General features: G+C 51.0%; 2 protein-coding genes across 2 annotated transcripts in view; both read right to left on the bottom strand.

Moving 5' to 3' along the window:
• Positions 1-3007: 3007 nt before the first annotated feature.
• On the bottom strand, positions 3008-7683 carry GLOD5 (glyoxalase domain containing 5). The gene is made up of 6 exons (XM_009946247.2): positions 7660-7683; positions 6678-6761; positions 4555-4698; positions 3910-4065; positions 3596-3705; positions 3008-3032 (listed from the first exon to the last, which is right to left on the bottom strand). The coding sequence occupies exons 1-6, from the start codon at positions 7681-7683 to the stop codon at positions 3008-3010; spliced, it is 543 nt and encodes a 180-aa protein (XP_009944549.2).
• A 995-nt stretch (positions 7684-8678) lies between these two features.
• Positions 8679-18304, bottom strand: part of LOC104342600 (exocyst complex component 1-like) — a 29145-nt gene continuing 19519 nt past the window's right edge. Inside the window, exons 10-17 of the mRNA XM_086470698.1 lie at positions 15352-15470; positions 15020-15124; positions 14582-14652; positions 13747-13987; positions 12738-12921; positions 11244-11443; positions 8949-9143; positions 8679-8834 (exon numbers count right to left, since the gene is read on the bottom strand). Coding sequence (XP_086326824.1) covers positions 8679-8834; positions 8949-9143; positions 11244-11443; positions 12738-12921; positions 13747-13987; positions 14582-14652; positions 15020-15124; positions 15352-15470 — 1271 coding nt within the window. The remainder of the gene's footprint in view (positions 8835-8948; positions 9144-11243; positions 11444-12737; positions 12922-13746; positions 13988-14581; positions 14653-15019; positions 15125-15351; positions 15471-18304) is intronic.

The raw sequence follows: 18304 nt of genomic DNA, 5'->3' as shown, positions 1-18304 counted from the left end.
TCAAGTCAGGTGTGAGCTCACCAAAAATGTCATTCCGTGTTTCACAACTCAATGAACTGGAAACCCACAGAGCCAGTGCCTTCCAAGTCAGCCTTTAGCTCAACATTTGTCAATAATGTGACAGAACCAAGATGGGCTTCAGTTGAGGGAACAATGTGCCTCAGTGGATTATCTGTGTCTCCAGTGTCCTAACATCTGTTCCAACGTTCTCATGTCCATGCCTTCTGCACTATGCTGCAGTGATGCCAAGTAGCAGTAAAGCTAAGCAGGAGAGGAGGGAACTAGCAGCTTTTACCTGTTGGTGCTGGAGCAGAAAAATGAGCTTTTCAGTTGGGTTTCGGGCTACATTTTTTCCCAGAGATCCAGAAACCCTTCTAAACCTCATTTATGTCTTTGCTGTCCCATCAGATGCAAAAAAACTTTCAGCAGATGATGTGTAAAATTAGGAAGGGAAGACACAGGAAGGCCGTAAGGTTCCAACTTTCCTTTTACTGGGCCCCTGATCAATGGAACCAGTGGCTTCTCCAGAGCATCTAGGAGCTAAAGGCATACCTATGATCTTTGTCATTCATGGCATTTCCTCTAAAAGCCTAGGATCCTGAAAACGCCTCCAGCATCCCAGCCCAAGAAAGTGTCTAACTCGTTATTTCCAGTTTCAAACAGCAAATGTTCCATATCCTTAACTAATTAGGAGGCCCAAACCCCTGGCAAGGGAAGCGAGGCCTTAAAAGAGCCAAGGAAAAAATTGCCTGTGAAAATTATAGACCAGCTTGTGTGATTGAGGGCGTTCAGTGATTAGTGTGGTGCCACCAAAGCCCCTAACTTCTTCTCTCAGGTGGAATAAGAAAAGAGCCACTGTCCTGCTTTCGACCACTGTTCCAAGGTAAATAACACTTAAAATTAAGAAAAGGAAACATTTCTCCACAAACATATTTACGGCAGCAAGCTCAGCGAGTGAAAGGACACTTGAGGTGCAGAGCCAGCCAGGATCCGTGTTCATAATCAACCAATAACTACAATCCCACCCCAGAAATTAATGGGGCTCTGCTGGCACATGCACTCGGTTGGGGAGGAGCCCTGACTGGTCAAGAGTGGGGGAGAGCTGAGGCTGGTGGGAGCAGGATGCTGCCATCAGCCCTCTCCCGTGGGCAGGACCCACCCGTGAAATCCCCACGAGAAGGACCCACCCATGGGGTCCCTGTGGGCAGGACCCACCCGGCAGGTCTCTGTGGGCAGGACCCACCCAGCGGGTCTCCGTGGGCAGGACCCACTCGTGAGGTCTCCATGGACAGGACCCACCCTTGGAGTCCCCATGGACAGGACCCACCCGTGGGGTCCCCGTCCCATCGCGGACCCCTCAGCACCCTGGACAGCAGCCGGCGGCTGGGACGGCGGGCTCTAGGACCGCGGGGGCTCCGCGCCCCTGGGGGTCGCTCCCTGGGGGTCCCTCCCCATTCCCGGGATGAAGGCCAGATCTCTCTGTGGCTTTGTCCCACGGCAGCTCCTGTCTCCAGTTCCCAGCCGTGGGTCAACTCGAGCTCAAAGCTCGTCCCCGACGAGCCACCAACCGGCACAAGCTGCTGATCATCTGAATTAGGGGGGGTTTAGGGCTTTGTTTTGTTGGGGTTTTTTCGCACCGTGGAGAATTTTGGATTTCCCACGAAATGCCAGCAGAAAAGAAATTAGTACAAGTCAGGGTTTGTTTCAGTTTGAGAGAGGATTTGGACTGTAGAGGTCAGAAGAGTCCTCTCTGCCTTCTGTGACGTTGCTACCGCAATGTGGCCAGCTGGGGAACTGCTCTCCTTGAAAAACCCCAAGTCCTTTTTTATGGTTTTATGCATTTTAAATAATTGAGGAATTGCTTTTTTTAAATAATTGAACAAAGAAGAACACTGAGGGCGGTCCCACAAGTATCCGGGTGCTGTCAGGCAGCGTCCGAGCGGACTCCGCTGCGGTAGATCCCTGCCCCAGCTCCGCTGACAGACCTTCCTCCTCACTGGGAAGAGCCCTGTCACCCTCCATGCCATGCAGGCAGCTCCATGCCAGAGCTCCTGAAGCAACTCTGGATGCTTCTTCTGGACAGAGGAAGGCGAGAGTGTTGGCCTTCCTCTCCCTGGTCCAGAGGCTCTCCCAAGCTCTGGACATGTTGCCATGGGGGGGGGTCAAGTTTTTGCAAGGAGGCTGATGTTCCCAAAATGAACGACTGAGACAAACAACCCATGGGAACGTGTCATGCATATGGGTGGAAAGGAGGAGCAAATCCCTCCCAGCTGCGGTATGAGGTTGCATGCTTGCCTGGACAGCCAGGATGTGCAGGCCGGACACACGCAGCTGGTGCAGGAGCCAGAGCAAAGCCCTGTTGCTGACTTACTGGGAGAGGGGCTGTAAGGGGGGGGGGCAATGTTTTCTGCCGGGTGCCAGCATCTTCTAAGCACCTGATTTCACCCTCATCCCTGCATAAACCTACGGGAACTTGCTGCCTTTAGACACCCTACCCCCACGCAGCCATCTCTCTGCTTTTTCCCATCCCGGGTGATGGGAACCCTATAAATATTTGTGCAGAGCTGAGTATGAGGCGCGGAGCTTCTGCCTCAGGAGTGCTTTGTGTGTCAGACACTGGGGCCAAGTTCCCAGCTAGGAAATGGATTTCAATGGTCCCAACTGGATTTAAACCACTGGCTTGGTGTGAAAGCTACCAGCGCCAGCCTGAGTCAAACCAAGCAGGCAGGCAGAGAGGAAGGGAGACAGAAATCTTCACCTCTGTAACAGTGACTATGAAGAGGAAAGGGATGATGGTTCTTTTGTGGACAGTGTAGAAATGAGGGGCTTCAACTGCAGCAAAAGTGGCGTCAGACATTAGGAAAAATGTCCCAACAAGAGTGGTGCAACAGCAGCAGGACAGATCTTCCAAGAAGGTCATGAAATCTCCATTGATGGTGATTTATGAAAGCAGGATTCACACCCAGGGGTGAGAGCTGAGCAGGGTGCCTTGGGAGAACTCTCAAGGTTATGGCTGGGATTTGAGACTTGTCCTGGGTTTGCAAAATAAGAGCTCGAACCTGAAAACTGGCCATCAGAAACCTGGCCCTCTGCATCCTGTCTCCTGCTGGGACACAGGCAGAGTATGGATAGTGGTTAGGGTTTGTCCTGGTTTGGCTGGGATGGAATCACAGCCCAGCCATATGGAGCAGGCTGTTAGCTGTTTTGAGCCAGCCAGGGCAGCTGACCTGAGTTAGCTACAGGTGTAGCCCATCCCATAATGCCATGGTCATTATAAAGGGGGGAAAGTTGTCTGGGTGTTTTTCTGCCTGCTTGAGGTCCTCCTGCTGCTCCTTTTTCCTTCTCCTGCTGCTCCTGAGGACTGTGATGGCTAGACTTTCCAGGCTGAGTATAACTTTATGTATTTTATTTGTTTTGCTGTTTCATTAACTCTGTCTTTGCTTCAACATTTGGGTCTCCTCTCCTTTTCCTGAGTCCCCTTCTCAACTGGGGTAGGGTCATCGGGTGATAGAATCACTGCTGTAGTTTAGCCCCAGGTACAGGCTAAACAAAGACAGGTTTCCCTTCGTTGGCTGCAGTCGTGTCTGTGCAGTACCTGGAAACCTCGATCAGGTTCTCATCAGGGTCTCGGAAGTAGATGGATGTTATTGGACCCATGGCACCAGTTCTGGCTACGGGACCTTCTTCAATAATCACCCCACAGGCCTGGGAGGAGACATAAGAACAGGGGTTTAATGCTTAAGGTAGTCTTATCAGGGTGTTGTGTGCTCCTCCCTCAGCCTTGAAAACACGAGCTGTTGGATGAGACAATTCTGACCTTCTTTAAGACACAGAAAGTGTCATTTGGAAGCTCTGGCTTTGTGCCTCTTGGGGTCACACTGCCCTATGGACACTTTATGCCTTCCTCACCTTCAGATGATCCAGCAGCTGGTCCAGGGGTGCCTGTGTGATAAGGCAGATATCTGCAGAGCCAGGGACCGGGCACCGAGCCTTGGGTTCAAACTCCTTTCCAGCCTCGTGCAGGTTAAACTTCTGGTTGCCAAAATGTAAAGCTTTGCGATTTCCCTGTCCCCAAAGGAAAGAATCAAAGTGCAGTGAGATTTACTGGGCTGGAAGCCTTCAGCATCCAAAACAGGCCAAGTGGCCTGAAGCTTGGGCAGGAGATGAGTTGGGGCTGTTCTGAAAATGGTAACCATCTTTCCCTCTCTTTGCCAATGGAAGCATCAAAATAAGAGCCTGACAGGCCTCTTTAGAGGATGTGTGGGTTTGAGAGTTCTCCTCCTTCAGTCCTAGAAATTGTTTTTCAAAGAATGGGGATTTTTTGTTTGTTTGTCATATTGACTCCTTCTGCAGCGTAGTTTGGATTTTCCTCTGCCTGAGCTTGACTCTGTTGAAACACAAAGCTTGATGGCCTGCAGCTTGTGCTGGTCCTACCATCCCCACCCCAAGGAGGTGCCCCAGAGAACCTATCAGAGATCCACAAGGACGAGCCACTGTCCCAGAACTGAAGCTCCAGGTCCCCTAGACCTGAGCTGAGCCTGTGCCCTATGTTACCTTGAAAGTCACCACCTCCATGCCCAGGACTTTGGAATAAAAGGCCACAGTTTCATCAATGCTCTTCACAGTCAACACGAGGTGGTCCAGGCGCTGGATGAAACATGAGGGTGGATTCATACACTTCTCCTTCCAGGACATCATCTTGGGGCGTGCAAAAAACACAGAACATGAAGGTTAGGAGCACCCAGCTGCTCTGGGAAATGGTCCAGGCGGCTGTGGACTGGACCGTGAATGGAGATCAAACAGGTTTTCTTTTGGCCTGCAGGTGGCACAAGTACAGAAGCAATAAATCCTCCTCCCTGGAAGGGCCTCAGACCCCCTCTTTGCTCTGGTGGGACCTGAGCATGCCAGAGCCCCTGGCTGGGGCTGGATCTGGAGGACAAGCTGGGTGACCTTGCTGAGGGCCGATGTCGCCAAGATGCTGAGCTCCCAATGCACAAAAACCCATGTGCTCCAAGGATGGACCATGTGCATGACCCTTCCATCCAACTCCCTCTGGTGTCCTCCCAACTTCCTTCGTGTCCAGGGGTGGGTGCTCATCCAGGTGGAGCAAAGACAGAGAGTGAAGACAAGCTGGGCCCTGGCAGTGCAGTAGGAAATGTCTCTGGGGGAAGAATGTTCGTGGGAGAAGAGGCCACCAGGGCTGAAGCAGCTGCTTGGTGTCCCCATGGGCTGTGTCATTATCTTACAGTAAGGGGACAGAATCCCTTCTGGTGCCCATATAGTGTAGATATCAAACAGAAGATAGGGACTGTGGCCCTGACCAGTGCCAAGAGGATGGGAATTTGCCACCAACGTGACTGCCCTGTGGGACAGAGCCTGAGGGACGGATGGCTGAGGGCTCTGGGACCGTGACACGGTGGCTTGGGAGGGGAAAACCAGTTTTAGGAAAACTAAGAATGCTGCAAATACTTCAGTGACCTACTTGTCGTGTCACTGATTCACTTCAGCCCCATCCATCCCAGAGCAGGATCCCTGATGGTCCAGTTCTAATAATCCTGATTCTGATGAACCCCTGATCATCAAACCGTGTTTAAAGCAGGCTGAGGCTGCTTAACCCAGTGGCAGCAGATCTTCCTGCTCTTCCCCAGAGCCTGGGATCACCTTTGCACCAAGCTGTGAAAAGGAAGTGGGTTTGGCCCCAATAGCCTGAATGATCATTTTGGGAGGCCGTGAAGTTCTCATTTCATTTTGGGCTTGGTTGATTTTACCTTCAGAAAACCTGACTGTGGAAAATAGGATGGCTGTGACAAGCCCCTCAATGAAATGGAGTCAAGTTTCCTTCAAATCAGTAACAGCTCTCTACTGGAGTACATCTACTTCTCACTCTTAAAAAGCCCTGAATCCTGATACAAAAGACAATTCGCTCTTCTGAGACTCTCAACAGTTTCTCCACTGACACCTCTGTGCAAGGGAAGCTTGACACTCCTGCTGCCTCTTGGAGGGGAAAAAAAAAAACTCCAGGTGGAAAATAAACCCTCTCAACAATTAATGCAGCACAATATGGCACAAATCAGGACAACAGCCCACAACACCAACCACTATTTGCTTTCAAACTGCTGGACATCAGCAGCAGGCAGAGGGTGAGGCTGGTGGCAGAGGTTCAAGGAGGTGGAGTGTGAGGGTATGGGGGACTCAGCAGCCTGGGTTTACAGTGGTTCTTGGTGTTTTGCCTTATGTTAGGTTCCTGTCCTCTGGCATTGCCCTTCTGCATCAGAGTGTGGGAAACGGCTGGCAAGGAGAGATCTCAAAGCCCCGCTGAGACAGGAGCGAGGTCAGCATAAAACCAGGCACAGTTTCACCAGGGCATCTGCTCACTGCAGACGGAGGAGCTTGCAGGAGCAGGAGCCTGTTGTCCTCAGCCTGGGGACTGCAGCATGGCCTGGATGGTGCCCGATGATTGCACCAGTTATGGGGGGGAAGCTGTTAACAGAGGCAGTGGAAAGTCACCGCTCCTCCTTGCTGCAGATGGCGTTTGGTGTTTAACAACCTCCCCTCCGCGCAACGCCGGGCTCGGTCCTTCCGCAAAGTCCTTTCCACCCAGGAAGTCCTCCTGAGCGCTCCCAAGTTGCGGAGCCCTCGTGTCACGGCCTGCAGGTCCCAGCTCCTGCCTAGCCAACCTTGCCGATGCCACCCTCCCTTCCCACGTGAGCCCCTCGGCGAACAACCGCGAGGAAATGGAGCTGCAAAAATTGGCTGAGTACCTGCGGGAGAGGACGAGCAGCCGGGCAAGCTGGTGCCGGGCGGTTCCCTTACGCTTTATTCCCTCCCTTATTCCCAGAGCTGAGCTGTGCAAGCAGCAACGTCACTGGGGAATGGGAGGGGGGGAACCCGGTGAGATTAGAAACAGGAGCTCTGAGCCCTGCTCCCCGCAGAGGCGTACCTTGACCCAAGGGAGCTAAAAGTCCAACGTCATAATTTGCTTGAAAAACACTGGGAAAAGAGTATAGATGTTTTAGCCGCGTATCTTTTGCTTGGTAAGGGAAAGGTGGGTCGATGTGCTGCACTAAAGTTCACAGTTGAACTTGGTGCTCAGACTGGGGTGACTCATGGTGGTGTCCCTTAAGAGCCCTCCAGTGGGGGGGCTGCTACTGGTCTCAATGCAAAGCCACAGAAAAGAAGGTGCCAACACTCTGAATGGGGAAAGAGGCTCATAAATCTGCCCTGAGGGTAATTACGGAAAAGAGATGCCGTTTATTTTGAAAACACAAGTGACAGACCACTCCTGGAGGCTCTGCAGCAGCCTTGTGCCAGCTGGCCCAGAGCGGGGCAAGCAGGACAGAGCGTGCTGCTCGGCTCCTGCTGCAGCCTCGCTGTCGACACCTCTTCCCTCTGTCAGCCCCTGATTTTCACAAGACCTGCAGGAGCTGTCTCTGTGATTTCAGCTGTCCTGCCTACTCCACATCAAGTGGTTCAATAGCCACGCAGGGGGGCTGGCAGACAGAGGGGCAAGCAGGTGGACCTCCCAAACCTCATTTTCTTGGGAAAAATCCTACTAGCTTCTCTTTACTGACAAAGTTGTTCCCACAGGTGCTAGTGACAGTGACACCTGACAGAGCTCTGAGGGTGCTAATTGGGCTTAACATCCCTCACCAGCCTCACCTGGGGGCTTCCACCTACATCCATGGGTCCTGGAGCATATTTGAGCTCTTCTCGGGGCCTTCACTTCATGCCTGGGTTTTGGCGCAGGGGGGCTGGTCTCTAGCCTAGCCCTAGGTGTGTCTCTACCTGGCCAATGACCCTGCTGGTCTGGACTTCAGCTTATAGACTGATATCCTGGTCCTTGACCCTGTGTTATCACTGTGGACCTGATTGGTATTTTGTACTGAACCAAAGAGTTCAGGATCTTCAGCTTTTTAGAGAGAAGGTTCTAATGGACAGCATGTTAGACTGATGACTATCATCACAAGATAGAGGCTGTATTTTCAGCAACAAAAATATATTAGCGAGTTGTGATGTTGCTACAGGATGCTTCATTAGAAAATGGGGTAAGAACAGCCAGCTCCTTGAGAGACCAGTTTGGTTCTCCAGAACTGGAGCATTTGCTCCACTCCAGTTTACATGCAACTAAATCCTTTCTCAGCTAAAAGCATTAACACTTTTTATATCAACAACTCTGAACTTTCCTCTCTCTCTGAAGAGCTGGTAGAGCAATGCTGCGTGTTCTGATGCCTGGATATACATCTGGGTGTCTCAGTGTGTTGTAACCCTCTTGTTTTAGCACAGGTTCACTGTGAAATCTGAGGGCAGACAAAAAGGAGAGAGTTCCTGGAGAGAAGATGCCTTTCACTGTTCTGCTGCATTGGGAAGTGGTCTGCCGATGCGGTACAGCACCAGTGCTCCGGTAAAAAGTTTGATGTTTGGGAAGATTTCTTGCTAGCTGCATAATGGTTTCTTGGGGTGGGGAAGCTGTAGTTTGGGTCTGAGAACTCCACTTCCCCAAGGGAGGTCTAGCCTAAGGCCGACAAGTGAGAGGCACTTTGGCATTAGTCTTAGGATGGGACCACCATATATCAAACTTCAGCTTGGGAAGGGTTTTGAGTTTAGCTCCTTAAAGGTGTAGCTGCAGACAAGGGTTCCTGAGCTGCTCCCAACAGACATCCAACAGCTATCCGTTGCATCTACGTGTTGGACAGAGTGATGGAGTTGAAGTAGCTCAGCAAGTCCTCCATGGTGAAGTCCATGGCAATCCCTGATCCCGCATAACAGCGTTGGATCAGATGCTCAAACTCTCGGTACTGACGTATGAACTCCTGCTCCATGGCGTGCCACACCACCTAGGGGAAAACAGACTGTCAGCTCCCTTCATCAGCCCGTGACAGCCACACATGCTTTGCAGTCCTGAACCCCCCCAAAACATCAGTGTTACACCCAGATCACACTCCAATTACCGGCAAAAGATTTTCCTCTGGGGAGAGATACTTGTGGATTTTCCTGTAGAGGGTCTCAAGGGCTCTTTTTACTTCTTTGCCAGGGTATTTCTCAATGACCTTCCTCAGCTCTTGCTTGCTGTAGGCCAGCTGAAAGCTGACCTCCTCTTCTTTCACCCCTTGAGCCACACGGGCTTTCACCCCTTCGAAGAAGTGCTGGCAAGGCAAGGAGACATTCACTGATGAGCTGCCCTGAGGTGGACTCTTGCATCAGGGCTGAAACCTGACTGCTTTCCTCAATTCCCTTCCCACGTCTAATTGAGGGGAAATGAAGTATTGGAGGCTGTTTGTCCTCCAGGAAAGCAGGGCATAGGGAATTTCATCAGTTCTATTCCCTCCCTGCTCAGCAAGCAGCATCTCTAAGGGTTGCAGTGCCATGGAGCAATGGGACTGCTGGAAGAATCACTCGTGTTCCTTGGTGCTTCGTATGGCTTTGCTCACTACAGAGATTTTGGAGCCAAAGGTGGGGTTGGGGGCTCCTAGAACCTGCAGAAGTATAAAGCAAAACTCAAGCTTTCTCAGTTCTTCCAGGATATCAAATGAAAGCAGGAAAGGCTGTTCTGTAGGGATGAGTTTCAAAAGGAGCACATGTCCCACCCCTTGAGAGCCCAGAGCTATGCCAGCCCCAAGGGATACAGTCCTAGCTTTCAGAAAAGTACCACGAGCACTGTAGCTCCACAAAAAGCTCAGTGCTGACAAATATTTTTTTTCTGCACAAGCTTTTCAGACACAGAATCTGTCAGGCTGGAAGGGACCTCGGGAGGTCTCTAGTCCAACCTCCTGTTTAAAGCAGGTTCGACTTTGAATTCAAAGGAGGGTACCTGAAGCATTTCTCAAGGTAGGTCTTGAAACCCTTCGAGGATAGAGGCTGTGCAGCCTCTCTGGACAGACTGCTTCAGTGCTTTATTATCCTTATTGTCATCTTTTCCTTCTATCCAGCTGGAACCTTCCTTTTTCATTTCCTGTCTGTTTTGTCTCATCCTGCTGTGCACCTCAGTAATCTTCTAGGGAAGGTGGCTACTAGATATGCCTGAACTTGTTTCTTCTCCAAGCTAAGTCTAGCTCCTTCAGCCTCTCCCCACCATGTTGGTGGCCCTCCAGTGGCCTTGCTCCAGTTCAGCAACACCTCTTGTCACAGGAGGGTGTGACGTACATCTCTATCTCTGCCACAGCCAGACGTGGTATTCCACATCTGGTCTGATGAAAGGTGAGAAAAGGGAGTAATCACCTCTTTCAACCTACTGTCTAATCTCATGTTCTTACAGCCCGATAATCTGTTTGCTGTCTTGGGTATTTCCACTGCGATTCTGCTGTGGAGAAACACCCTAAATCCTAAGGATTTTCAGAGGGAAAGAGGTTCCTAAATGTATAAGGAGTTTTCAGAAACAGAAGTGGGCTCCCACATTACTTAGGCCCCTTAGCAACTTCTCTTGATGTTAGTGAATCGCGCTCAAACCTGAAGAGCTATGCGGTCTGCTAGGGAAGGCCATGTCAGGACTCCAGAAATCCCTGAGCTGAACACAATCCAAGTATGTTACTCGCTTTGCTTTGTTGTGAGCAATGAAATGATACTTTCCCTCGCAGAGGAAAGATTTGAAGCCATTACCATAGCAGGGCTGCAGGTAGCATGAGGCACGGAGTTGATCTTCCAGCCAAACCTACAAGATGTTTGACAGCAAAGACTGGAAACAAATCGAAAGTAACAGGCCCTGTAAATAATTCAAGCTGATCTCGGCCTGTGAGACATTTTAGGCCAGTGAGAAGCGAGAAGGAGCAGGGTGAGGAGGGGTCTCGGGAGCAGCCATTGTCTCTGGGAGGCAGGGGGATGTCTGTTTGAGTTAGCAAAGCCAGATGCTTTTAGCTCAGTTAACAAAGCAGCCGCTTGGGAGGCATAAAGCTGTGTTAGGCTTATTAGCCCAGGCAGCCGTGCAGAAAAGGGACCAGCATCCGCCAGGCGCAGGCACGCAACCCGGAGCGGGGTCTGAGCAGGTCCTGACGCTGCTGCACGGGGGCTGAGTTGCAGAGCTGGTACCAGCGTCTGATGCGGCTGAGCCCTGCTTGTGATGGGGCTGTGCTGCACGGGGAAACCCGGCGGTGGGTGGTCAGAAAAGGTGTGGGAACACTGGGGATGTGACAACAAATATAATCCCAGACTGGATTTGGCAAGGGGTGATTTGGACACCGGTTAGTTCATCATTTTGGGGAATGCCGTTGCCTTTTGGGACCCAGGCAAGGGTCAGTTTATCTTGTACTCACATTGAGCTTCTCCAGGGGCTGGCCCAGGTACTTGATGACATATTTCTCCATGTGCTCGCTATACTTTTGCTTGGCTTCTCTCTTCTTGCCCTCCAGGCAGTGGATCTTCTTTTGGCACAGGAAGCAGTGAATGTGGTGGAAATTTTCCATCATGACCATATCTGTGTTCACCTTCAGGTTTGCTGAGGACAGACTGTTGACTTGAAAGAAAGGAGCAAATCAGTTATGGAGAGAAGACTCTGCAGGCTGGGTCAGGAGGAACATGAGATGCAGATGCTGTCAGGTTTTGGTCACCAGTGGAGAGTTTAACCAAGAGCTCAGGTGAGCATCATCCCAGGCTGTCCAGCTCTGCAGCCACCTGGCCTTGCAGAGCCTTGGGGTCATGACATTTAACAACTGCTTACCCAGAAGGGTGCAGAGAACATCTCTGCTTCTGCTCCAGGTTCACAGCACTAGAGAAAGGACCATGGGATGGCTTGCAGCACAGGCACCAGCCCTGTCCAAATAGGTTTGTGACCTGGGCGCTAGAGCAGCATGCCCAGCCCGCCGAGCGGAGGCACGGCTCACCACGCTGCCAGCCACTCGCCAGCTGGTCTGGAGAGGACGAGAGCTTGAGTAGCTCATTGTGCATCCAGAACAGAGGGGGCCCTTCTCGCTTATGGCAGTAAACATGTCATTAGGCTGTCTCATTTGAGCCATCTGACTTCACCCCGTACCGGAGGGAGTAACTATTCACAACACAAATACTGATCCCTATTCATGAGCTTGATTCCCTGTCCCACCTGCTTCGCTGTAAACATTGCTGGTGCCTGGAAGAGGCTGCGTTCATGGATTTATGAGCTGCTATTCAGTGGGTCACCCCAGGCTCATCTGCAAGGGGGGGGGGAGATGCCTCCCTACACCACCTCGTGATCTGTGGTTTGGAGGCTTGGAGTTGTTACTCCTGCAGCCCCTCAGGTCCTCTTCAGGCTAGGGAGCAGGGTATCTCCATGGACAAACAGCTGTGAGCACCATCTGGGACAACACAGGGATCTGCTGAAAGCTACCTGCCTTGCACTGCCCACCCCTCTCTCCCTACCAATACCCCTTGGTGTTTTGGTGGGAGCTGCTCTTTGGCTGCTGCTGCTCCCAAGACCTCTGAGCTTGTCAGAGGGGTCTGATCTGTAGTGAGGAGCTACTCCCACCGTAGTGGGAAAGGAGGGGCTGACATCAGATTCACAGCTAAGCATGTGCATCTCCAGTCCTGTCACACCAGGGACCATCCCGGTGTGGCAAACACCATGCACCTGGCACGCCACCCTCGTTGAATTTGTCTGATGCCCCCAGACTCTTGCTCAGTGAAGGCAGTTTCAGCTTCAAGCAGTGCCCAGGAGGAGGCAGGTAGCCTGCACATACCCTGCTCTTGTGGCTCAGCTGATTGCTAGTAACTCCCAAAGCTGCAGCTATACATTTGCCTGACTGATGCATCCAGCCACCACCAGCCTTTGTACTCACTGCTGCTGAAGACGCTGCCGGCCAGCCTGAGGTGTGCTTTGTCCAGCTCCCCTCTCCGCCGAGCTGTCCTGAACACCTCCTCTGAGAAGTTCACGAACTCCTCAAAGCGGCTCACGGAGGGCAGGATCCCGCCTTTCATCTTGCTGGGCATCTTGGCCTCCTCGATCTCTTTGCACAAGGTCCCCTGGCAACAAGACACAAGACGCGGCGCTCTCGGATCTGACATGGCCCCAGCCTCGTTTTACGGCACACGAAGGCACAGGCCAGAAAACAAGCAATCCGTTGTGTGTACCAGTTTATCCATTTACAGTATCTTCTGTGGGAAGATACGTGAGCTTCCTTGCTTGAGCCTGGAGGTGAGGCTGTGCTAGCTGCACTCCTGGAGCTCACATACCTGGTCTCCCAGGCTATGTGGATCCTTGCTCAGACACAGTGCTGCAATCTCCCTGTGCAGAAGACACCCACAGCTGCTAGGGCAGGGGTGTTCACCTCCATGCACTTCTCAGCTGGTTTATGAGCAGACTTGCTGCTCCAGGTCTTGGCACAAACACAGTTGATGTCAGTGTGTGGCTTCCCTTGACCTCAGTGGACTCAGGGCCAGGTTCCTTGGCCAGTTCTGGTGGGCTTTCGACCCACGCTCCCCTCCCTGCTGCTTGGTCCTGGAGTATGTCCTGCTGTGCCAGCAGAGGAGCAGAGGAGCTTGGCTGCAGCCATCTGACATGCTGCCATCACTCCCACAGCCTCTCAGTACTCTGTATGGGGGAAACCACTTTGGTTTGAGCACCCTGGTAAGAGGAGGCACAGATCGCGCTTACGTTTACTTTGTCCCTCTCACGGACAAAATCATTGATGCAATGAGGGTCTAGTCCTCCCAAAACCAGAGGGTCAGATCCCTGCCTGCTATAAACCAGTACTGTCTTCAATAGAGGTCATGTTAGAAGTTTAGCAGATTCTGCAGGAGGTCAAACATCACTCGGGTCTACTTGGGCTTACTCCTACTGACACTCACAATGCATCTGTTGAAGCTGCTCTTGGCCAGGAGCAGCATGTTTCCCAGGACAGTGTTGAGGAAGGACGAGGGGGAAGATGAGGAAGAGCCCCACATCTCAAAGATGGAGTCATTCAAAGTCACCAGGACCCGCAAGCAGCCAAATGGGTGGACCTTATTGCAGACATCTAGAAATCCTCTCAGCTCTGGTTCCAGGCAACTGAAGATCTCGCTCAGCAGCCGGGTTGTAGGTTCTTCTAGCCTTTAAAAAGAAAAAAAAAAAAAAGGTGAGCAGTTAACTGGGGAGGGGCAGTGGCCCTGCAGCCAGCTGCAGAGGCAAGAGCAAAGCTAAAGAAAGAATCAAAGCCTTCTGTTTCTCAGTAGAGCCTGTTTAGGCTTGGGTCATCCTTCAACTCTTCATGTGGGAGGACATGTAGATGTCCTGCTTTTCCAGTCAAATGAAAAATTTCAGTGTTTTTATGCTGACGTTTTCGGTAAGATTTCTGTATATTTTCACTTTATGGCCTTGCTAATAAGGAAATAAAACTCATCAAAACGTCGGGTTTTCCATGAAACATAAATCTCACTTTCTGCTCTACCCTGAAGCACAGCCACTGAGCTGCGAGGAGTCAGGACCAGCAGGGTCTGCTCAGCCTCTCTGCATGCCCAGCTATGATGCCTCCTGGGTTTTTTTGCTATCCAGGCTGCAAACCTGAGACCGCTTAGTAGACACCAGAATGGCCAAGAGTGGGGAAAAAAAAAAAAATCCCTCCATCAGTTCCTCAGGCAGTTCCTGTAGGACACTCCAGACCACGTCCCTGTCAGAGCAGCCAGCTCTATCTCATCACCCACGTACTGGCTTCGAGGCTTGGGGCAAGGAGGGTCCGCTGGAGATGCCATGCTTTCTCCTCCCTTAGTGGCGGATGCCTGAAAAAAAAGAATGGAATGGAAATTATGATTTTTCTGCCCACCCTCAGAGAGGAAAGCTTGAGATCTGGGTTTCATTTCTGCTGCCTCATGTTGGAGTCGTGTGTCTGATGCTTAGAGATCCTGTGATTTTGCTGGAGCTATCAATTAAGTTCGGTTCAGCTCTTCCCCCATCATCAGGAGGGCTTCGTCTTCCCCGCTGCTGACACCACTGACAGTTACTAGAGGACAAGAGCCCAGGAGAGCTCAGGTATCTGATAGAGCTCAGCAGCCATCCCACTGTGCCTGCTGAGGCTTGTATCAAGCTGGAGGGAGGGACTGGCTAATGGGATAACGGGACTGGAGAGGACATAGTCCTCATGCTTACCTCCAGGTCTGCGGCGTGGCAGCTTAGCTGGAAGAATTTCTCAATGAACTGCTGCTCCGCGGTGCAAAGGGGTTGCAGCTCTCCCAGCACCTGCTCCAACATCTGCTTAGAAACCATCGGGGACATTAGAAAACCCTTCTAACACACACTGGGGACACCGGAGTAGGTGTCCATGTCCACCTGAAGTGACAACTAAGCCAGGTAAGCAGTATAGAACATCTCTGCTGCTGCTCCAGGTACACATCACTAGAGTAAGGACCGTGGGATGGGTTGCAGCGCTGGCACAGCCCCTGTAGGACACGTGAACCCTTTAGAAAACCCCAGCTCCTTACCTTGATGCTGTTGCCTTTGTCCGGTGCATCCTCCTGGCCTTCTCTGCTTCCAGGGAGACTCCACCGAGACTGCTGCCTGCTCCCCATCGCCGTTGGCTTCTCTAAGCTTTCCTGAAGACCTGCATGGTATGTTGGTAGGTGGTTAGACATCTCCATCCCTCTTGGCCTCTCCAGCTCCTTTGATCATTTTAACAGGTTTAAATGTCACTTTTTATGTCTGATCTCATGCGTGAATTGGCTTTTTCCTGTTGGATTCAGATCTACAGGGGATGCAGGCTTTGCTCTCTTTTTTTTAATCTTTCTTCTCCTCTCTCTCTTTTTCATTACTCTTTCATTTCATTGCCTGTGATGCTTACCCCTTTGCTGTTTGGTGCTTAGTACCAACGCTTGAGGACTGGGGAGTGAAAAATCCTGGGTGATAAGAGCATAGATCAACAGAAACGCCTGCAAGAGTTTCAGGAAAAATGTTTGTGGCTTAGTTTCGATGGGAAATTGCCATAAACCAATACCCAGGCAGGGGGGAGGGTTGGTTTTTTTCAAAAATTAGCCTTTTAAAATCATAAACATTCACCTGGAAATTAATACAGTTTTTTAACATTAGCAGTTTTTACTGCAGTGTTTTCACTGGGTGCTTGGCTTAAGTGGAAAAGTTGAAAGATTCCTTTGAAATGTGCATTAAAAAAAGTAGTATTATACTCTCTGAAAGAAATTGGTAGGGAAACATCCATATTATTTTCTAATTAATTCTAAAAATGGGTATCATTCCACTAGCCCCAGAGGTCTTGGGTGAGTCAGGCCAGGTCTTCATTTCTCATAACATCCAAAATATCCTTGTTTGAGCCACTACCTGCAGGGCTTTTACCTTTGAAAAGGATTTGTCAGATGCCCTACACGCTGAGCAGGGATGAGAGATGACAGACAGCCCTGACCGTGACCTCAGCCTTGCTAAAACCATGGAGAAAATTAATGAGCTGCTTCATAATCTTTTCCCTCACCCTTACGCAATGGGTGATGATCATTTCTCTTGCTGGGAAGCCGCAAAACCAGGAAAAATGTATCTCCCTGCATCAAACAGGACAGAACTTTATGAGCCTGTAAATTTTAGTGTGGAAAAAGGAATGGGAAAACGAGGAGAAAAGACTTAATTATTGGCTCACAGAAAAGACTTAATTATTGGCTCACAATTAGTTACAAACAGTTCAGGGTTTGCCTTCTAAATTCTCCCATAATACTGAAACAAGGCAATAAATTGTCAGGTGGTCTATTTAGAAGCGATTGACATAAATAATCCTTTTTGAGGGCAGGGAATCAACCCTAAAAATTCACTGCCACGGTAATCAGTAGAAAGAAAGAGGCACGGAGAGCTGGAGCAAGGCTGGGGTATTCTGAAGCAGGGATGAGGGATGTTATCAGGCAAGTGTCCTTGCAGCCTGGGCTTTCATCCATGCAGCGGCTCACCCCAACGAGCAGCTGAGCAGGGGAAATGTCAGGAAAGACCTTGGATGAGGTTCCCGCAGAACTTCATCAAAGCCAAACAGCCCGAGACCAACGGATTTCGCAGAAAATATTTCAGCAGGAGTCTCTGAAGGTCCCCGGGACCTGGGAGAGACCGTGCTTGCTTTCAGTGCCCGTTGCTGCCAAGCTCCTTCAGCAGAAGGACACGCGCACGCGTTGCCAGGCTCCTGCCGACCCTGCGGTACGTCCTTGAGCCAAGAAGAGGTCAGCTTCACCAGGGAGAGGTGTCGCGGGAGGAGACGCGATGCTCTCCCTCCTCCTTTGTCCCCAGGGTCTCCAGCGGTGGGCAGGCAGCTCTCCGTTGGTGGCACCACAAGCCGGGGGGAAGGTGCCTTTCTGCGCCATGGCTGGCAGAAACTCTGCGGATACAACTTTCTAAAAATTCTCCCTGCCACTAATCGCTCTCCGCAGCGACACGGTGGCTGTCGTTTCGATGTGCTGCCTCACGTTAATGAGGGGTTGAGCATCCCCAACCCAGCCTGGGGCTTCCTACCTGTCCCAGACCTCATCTCACCCCAGGGAGCAAAGCGCGGTGCCAGCCCACCCCAGCACCGGCAAAGCTCGGCTCATCTCGTCCTGCCTGCGGGAGCAACACCAGCAACGGGCAGACACATTTGGGTCACGTATAACGGGGCAGTAACAGGCTTGTAGCCATCAAGGTGTCCTTCTGTCGCTGCGGTGGGTTTCACAGGCACTGGAATGTCTCCTGGGATTTTAATGACTCCCTTTTTATGGGACTCACATAGGCATTAAAGGTAGACAAAGTACTGGAAAGAAATCACTGGTTTGACATTTACCAAAAGGGCTGCAACACATGCCACACACTATCTTTTTTTTTTCTTTTTTTTTTTTTTAAATTTATTTAACAAGCCCATTTTCATAAAGGGCCTCTTTAACAGCCACCTCTGGCCCTGCAACGTCGCCCATTTTAATGGCTTTCTGAGCAGACCCAGCTGTGCTCTGGGAGGAGACAAACTTGGGTGTTTTTGTTTTCTATCACCCAGCAAGTCCCTTGGTCAGAGCCCATCCATCACTTTGCAAATAGGAACCGGGGCCTCTCTATCCTATACACAATCTTTGTTATTTCCTTCTGTTTAAATGAAAGCAATCACCCTGCTTCAGGAAACGGTGCTTGATCACGTTATCTTATAAACCACAGATCGGAGTTTGCTTCCCCACTGCTAATTCCCCAGGCTTGCTTGCTGCCAGTACATTCATTACCTCTTATCAGGAATTCCTATTTTTAAGCAAGAAAGAGCATGTTTCCCCAGGAAAAGCTGTGTCCAGGCACTCAGGACAGGGGTGTGTGTGAGGAACATTATATTTTTTACCCATTTGTTTTACCCAGTGCGGCAGGAGAGGCAAACCATATGCCCCTCTCCACCGGGCTGAGTTCAGGAGCCCTGTGGCGAGCTGGTCCCAGTACGAGCAAGGCATG

This window comes from Leptosomus discolor, chromosome 9 (assembly GCF_034619465.1).
Source record: "Leptosomus discolor isolate bLepDis1 chromosome 9, bLepDis1.hap2, whole genome shotgun sequence".
Lineage (NCBI taxonomy): Eukaryota > Metazoa > Chordata > Aves > Leptosomiformes > Leptosomidae > Leptosomus > Leptosomus discolor.
The sequence above is the reverse complement of the archived record's forward strand: the minus strand, read 5'-3'. Positions and strand labels throughout refer to the sequence as shown.